General features: G+C 37.1%; 1 protein-coding gene across 1 annotated transcript in view; it reads left to right on the top strand.

The window, feature by feature from the left end:
- The first annotated feature begins 2,354 nt into the window (after positions 1-2,354).
- The window catches only part of LOC110047169 (protein DD3-3-like), a 14,662-nt gene continuing 10,953 nt past the window's right edge, over positions 2,355-6,063 (top strand). Inside the window, exons 1-2 of the mRNA XM_089290755.1 lie at positions 2,355-2,464; positions 5,736-5,891. Of these exons, the coding sequence (XP_089146881.1) occupies positions 5,739-5,891 (153 nt within the window). The 5' untranslated portion in view covers positions 2,355-2,464; positions 5,736-5,738. The remainder of the gene's footprint in view (positions 2,465-5,735; positions 5,892-6,063) is intronic.

The raw sequence follows: 6,063 nt of genomic DNA, 5'->3' as shown, positions 1-6,063 counted from the left end.
TAATGCTGTAAGAATGTTACCTGGGGAAATCCGGCCACAGTTTGACTAAATCGTAAGTTCGCTTTCGACATGAAGGTATATAGATTCAGGTTGTCGCTGTATATTTACTCAGTCGTTCTATCAACAAGTTCAACACAATTAACTTGCAGTTTGTACGTAAGACGTGTCTTTATTTTTAGGCACGAAAAGCGTCAGTTTTGCGGTCCTTTTGGTTGGTGTACGGTTTTCGGGCTTTCTCTCTTTAATGTCTACTGTAGTTTCGCACATGAATTCGCAAGTTTTTCTTTGCAAGAGCGCGTATTTCTCTGACAGTTCCGAGTCTTCTCTATGTATGTTACAAGGTGTGTGATTAAACATGGTACTTGGCAAATACGACGTGCGTCTTGTCATGCTTATGTAAGCCCTGAATTTAAAAGGTGGCGGACCGAAATGAATAATTTGGATTTTATTAGGGTACCAGTCCGGCCTGCAAACTCAGATGTATTACTTTTTAGCGCGAACGACGCCTTTCTTAGCGCACGTACAACTGGCATGTCACGACTGGTCTTGTTTTTACACGGCACTTTTTGTGGCCGAGATAAAGTTTAATATAATGGCTAAAACGAAAGCCATTAATACAGTCACCCTCGTATCTCAAAGATGAACGTCCTGAAGTTGGTATCACTAAAAGAAAACTGTTACCGTTATCATAGTTAAAAATTTTGAATGCCATCTCATTTATTTCGCCGATGAAGTCAGATTCCGTGCAGCTAATGCCCATCATTTGTCACAGATTTAATTCATCTTTCCACTCTTGAATGTGTTGATTAGTGTCGGAGGATTTCAAATAAATGGGGAAAGAGAGATTTGATAACGATCTAGGTAACAGGCCGATAGCCGATATAGCTAAAAGGTCTTGCTGTGAGGGAATGAAACGAAAAAAAATTTAGTTAATATCTTATATATTCCTTTCTTTTCAATCTAAAAAGATTGAAGTCAAGCTTGTTACCCAGACTAAGGAGTAAAGAAATATATTAAATAAAACTGATGCTGCAGGTTTCCCAGCATTGCACTGAGCAGATTGAAGGCATGCACGCAAACAGAATACCGTGATTTCACTTTTTATGCATTTCCCAAACACACGACAACGAGTTCACCCCCATAAAACACTTTCAAGAGTTAATGTTTTTTTTCCCTCGCATTCAAAAATGTGAGTTAAGGTGACTTCAAACAACTCTGTCGTCTGCATTTACAACTGAGAAAAAAACTTTATCACTGACTGACTTTCTTTTCCTACTCCTAGTTAATCTTGAATTTGTTTCTCCGTCCTTTCTTCCCCTAACTCTCAGTGTTGGTGAATTAAACGAGCTTTGATCTGATTTGGACAAGAGTATTCGGGTTAGGCGAAAATATAACAAAGGACTAGTGGAGTTTTCAAAAACTCTGGAACGTGCGATTTCGCTAAAGGAGAACAGCAAGGATTTGCTGAGCTCTGTTACAAAACTTTGAATTTAAAGTCGAAATCGAAATGTTAATTTGTTGGCATTAAATTGTAATTAAAAAAATATATATATATATATACGGGACCAAGCTCTATCGTACCGCCACTCTGAACATTTTTTCAAGCCCTGAAAGGTTTTGTTTCGTTGTGATGTTAATATAGTGTTGTTACAACTTGTATTTTAGTTCTGAATTACATTGTAAGTACAATGCTCTATGTAAGCTTGTGTTCAAGGCGTTTATGTAAATAGCGGTTGATTAAACTCAACATCAAGAGAACAATAGAAAATTACTATTTTCATGGAAGACAACTTTTTTTGTTCAGCTGCTCTGTGTTTGGTGTAAATGATGTCATCGCCTTTGATATAGGAAAGTTTCCATTTATTACACCCTTGTTAAAAGTTTAATTGGTCTATTTAACTGTTTAAGTCCCGCCCCTCTGTTACACTGTACGTTTCCCCAGCGACAATATTTCAAAGATTTTTATGTTTGATTTCGCGGTCATCTTCTGAGCTTTGGAAAGATAAGCGGTTTTATAAAGCAACGCCTATATATTTTAAAACATCCGATAACATCGTTTTCTTCTTTATGATCTGCCAAAAGGTAGTGTTTACACGTTTGTGTATCGTTTGTATACACACTACTTTGAAAAGCCGGCAACTGAATAAAGTTACCACTAAAAGATAATGATTAGTGCCAAACAGAAACATGTAACGCTGTTTAACTAACTGCAGATCAGCTAATACAATCTCAGTTGTATCATGGTTGAACAGCTGTAGGTTTCTCAGGACAACGAAATGAAAAGATACTTTTCTTTGTGATGAGAGTGCAAACATGGACTCTAAAAAGCACGTAACACTGTTTAATTTAGCGAAAGGGTCCTGATAAGAGATCTTATAAATAGTAATCCTATTCTGTAGATTTTCATTACATTGCGAAACGGTGCGGCTTGAAGTTGTGAGAACTGGCTGAACGAGCCCAAACCGTAAGTACAAAACGTGAATGTTTCATCGTTGCCTTTTGCCCCTAAAGTTTTATAATAAATTATGTGTTTGAACTATGCTTTTAGGACAAGGGAAAAAATAAGAACAATAATTTATACTACATCGAACTATAGCTTAGAGTACCTTATTGTATCTTAACACGTTCAAAAACAGGTTTTTCATTCGCCCTTTTGGCTTGAAGAATGGTAGCTAGAGGTTTTACCAAGCATTCGCCTAATTTCGAACTTAAAATCAAAAGCGAAAGCGATTGAGCAAAGCTTTCATATGGTGCTCTTTATAATTCTGTTAAAGGTTATTCTAACTTAATTTTAAGATGAAACCCTCATGAATACATGTACCATTGACCTAAGTACATTTGTATGATACTCTTTGTTCAAGTTTTAGATGAAACTCAGTTAATGTTTGGCCATTTAAATGAAAGCTGTTGCCAGAGCAGCCTGAGTGCTTTTACCTGGACTGTCCGTTCTTGAGTATTTTGCAAAACGAAATTTCGAGTTTTCTAAAATTTTTCATCGGCTAAGCTTTTCTCTCGGTTACTGTGGATTAGCGATGTATCTCATAGAGTGAATATCATGTCACTAAAATTTACAATCTTTGGGTTGAATAGCCTACATTTTGCAGGGAATTTTTTGACCAAAACGAGTGCCACTTACTTACCAATTAAACTTTCTGTATTTTCAGTGCCGTATTAAAAAAAATCATTATTTTGGATTATTTGATTTTGTGTCTCTTCGACTTCCCTTACAAATTGCAATTCTCTTAAAAGCCGGATAAATCAGTGTAATAATATGTATTGATAAAACCCTAAAAATTTCAGTGTTGACACTTAAACTACTTAACCTTAACAAGGTTCCCTTTTTTCATTGTGTTCAAAAACTTTTTGAAGGAGTTCCCAGTTAAGTAAGCCAAAGGCAATGAAAACGGTCGAATAAACAGTCATTTCAGTGAATTGAAAATTATATTGGTTGAAGGGGGGTTCGTTGAAGCTTCGTAACTCAGATACAACTTTCATGTTCTTAGCTTACCGTAGAACTATATTGAACTATATTGTTTTCTATAATTCAAGCTACGACGATAGAAAAGACAAGTTAAAACACGCCTCTGAATAGAATGCTTCTTTTTTCGAAACACGAAAGAGACAAAGTAGAGATTTTATTTAATCATCAAAGATTTGTTTGATTAAGGACTATGAATAACCACTGTTTTAAGCAGTAAACACAGCTTGTGGTTTTTCATAACTTAACAAACTGGTTCAGAGCTGATGTTTGCGAAATTTGTCTTCGTTATCATTGCGACATGCCCGCGAAATGTCGTGTCCGACAACCGGATTATTATAGCATCGAGGTTGAAGTTCAGTATCCAATATTCAGTATTCTGCCGTTTAATCCCTCAATTGCCGGGATATCGCACTAAACTAGAAATTAATTGAATTCCGACCTAAAGCGGTATATCCGCCCGTGTAAAACAAATTTCGTATATCAAGGTCAAACTGAAACTAAAAGAAGATTAAGTAGATGCAAACTGACCACTAAATAAACCAGACGAAACAAAACTAGCAAGTTTGCATTTGGTTGTGAAGGTGGAGTAGCTTGCCTTTCTGATGAGAGAAAGAAAAATTATCAGATAGGTGATAGGAATTTCGTCAGTGACAAGAGTTTTTCACGATCCATCAAAAATCTTCTTCCCTTGTTAAATATCGAACGAAACGACCTTCTGTCGATTTCTCGCACAGTAATTTGCTCCATCAATGTTTCGACAAGCTACAATACTATGACATTGCTATCCGGTCCCAACTACTAGGTTTGGTCACGTTCGCCAAAATTGATAAACACGTACGCTTTTGAATACCCCTTTCAAAATCGATACCTTAAATTTAACCACTATAGAGTAAGTGTAGTTAACGTAAATGTAGCGCTTATGCGACATTAAAGTTTGTTCATTGGACGGTAAAAAATAAGATGTGTTACAGCACTTATTGGGCGTGGCCACACAGCAAATCAACGAATAGTATTTTTGAGCGCTCTGATTGGCTAATTAGTCTAGTTTAATTCGGAGTATCTTGTATTGCATTTGGCTAGGAATTACGTGCGAACTTTTTTCCTTTCGATATTTGTATTTCTCAACTATACTGAGGCAAGGACTTTTCACTGCTTAGATAAAATAAACCTTCCCTTTTTGGGCAATCTTTTCACGCAGTTTTCATCGTCAACGAGAGTGAATAGGGAGCTTAAGCAACGACGACGGCGACGCCGAGGACGAGGCCTAGTCAAAAATAAATTTATATTTTACTAGCGAATTCACAAATGTCTAGATCTGCCGAGTACGCCAAGGGTTCTAAAAACGTGCTCAGGCTACATATGCAATGACAGCGTTCAATTCCAAATGGAAATACGAAAACTTAGCCGTCGTCGTTTGCGTACCTCAGACCACGCAGTCATTTCACGTTGTTGTTTTGCAGAGGACGGCAAAGAAATGTACAAAGATCTATAACACACGTGCACATCTATTGTTTTTCTCATTAAACCTTTTGTTTGGTGACGTTTTTGTTGCTGTTGTCGTCGTGGTTTGCTTGAGCTCCCTTATATGCTAATGTGACGCCGACGAGTTTGATCCTTTGTTTGAAATCTCTCATGGGACATCGAGAATACAAGGAACATGCAAAAATGTTCACTGACGTTGATTTTCTTAGTTATTCTGTTTCCGTGTGACAGTAAAGAAATCGGATATTTACCTCACTGCTCACTGCCGCTGTTTGGTGACAATTCCGGCAGCATTTTATATCACACTTCGTTGAAAAAAACGTCTACTTCTAGTATCACGCAAAATACTATAAAAATTCGTTCGGCCCAACTGAGAGCACTACATTCCAAAGCTGCAACAGTTCTGAGGAGCCATCCCGCCAGTTTAAACTCGCAAGCTGAGCTTACCGTCCTGTTGAGGAGAAAGAAAGACCCAGGTAATAACAATTAAAGGGGCGCTCATGCATTGCAAAAAAATAGGCTAATTTATTACGTGTACTAGAAAATACTGGTCAGAGAAACTTAATTATTACAATAATGTTAAAAATTTAGGTCCTTCAAACTTCAACAGAGGAGACTTTATTTTGACTTGAAGTTTGAGAGAGGCAAGGATGGTTGAAATAGATTGCTAAAGTCTCAGCTTCATCTACAATAGTATCTACAGATGAGCAAATCAAAAAGTTGAGTTGTATTCATGAATTGGTTAATTGGTTGCTCTTTTGTGCTGAAACAGGACATGAGGACCATTTTCGTTTGGGGGTGCCTCTTGGCTGTAATTATCGAGCCTTGTATGTCGGACATGTACATGCATTTTCCACCAGGATCTAACAATCGTTTGAATGGCAACCAAGATAACGTCAAGAACGCAAACAGATTGTTTGATTCTCAGGTAACTCTCATTTCAATTAATGGCACCATGATTCTGCAGTAGACACACCACACCCGATCACAACAGGAAGGGGATAAAATTTGTTTTGTTATCAACTGGCGTTTGTTAAGTTTTAGTTTGCTATTTAGTGCTTATTGGGTACAGTAGCAATTTGATTATAGTACAAAGGTTC

The sequence above is a fragment of the Orbicella faveolata genome, unplaced genomic scaffold, assembly GCF_042242905.1.
Source record: "Orbicella faveolata isolate gen_17 unplaced genomic scaffold, um_ofav_v1 contig_1, whole genome shotgun sequence".
Taxonomy (NCBI): domain Eukaryota; kingdom Metazoa; phylum Cnidaria; class Anthozoa; order Scleractinia; family Merulinidae; genus Orbicella; species Orbicella faveolata.
Note: the sequence above shows the minus strand (reverse complement) of the source record. Positions and strands in the feature narration are given on the sequence as shown.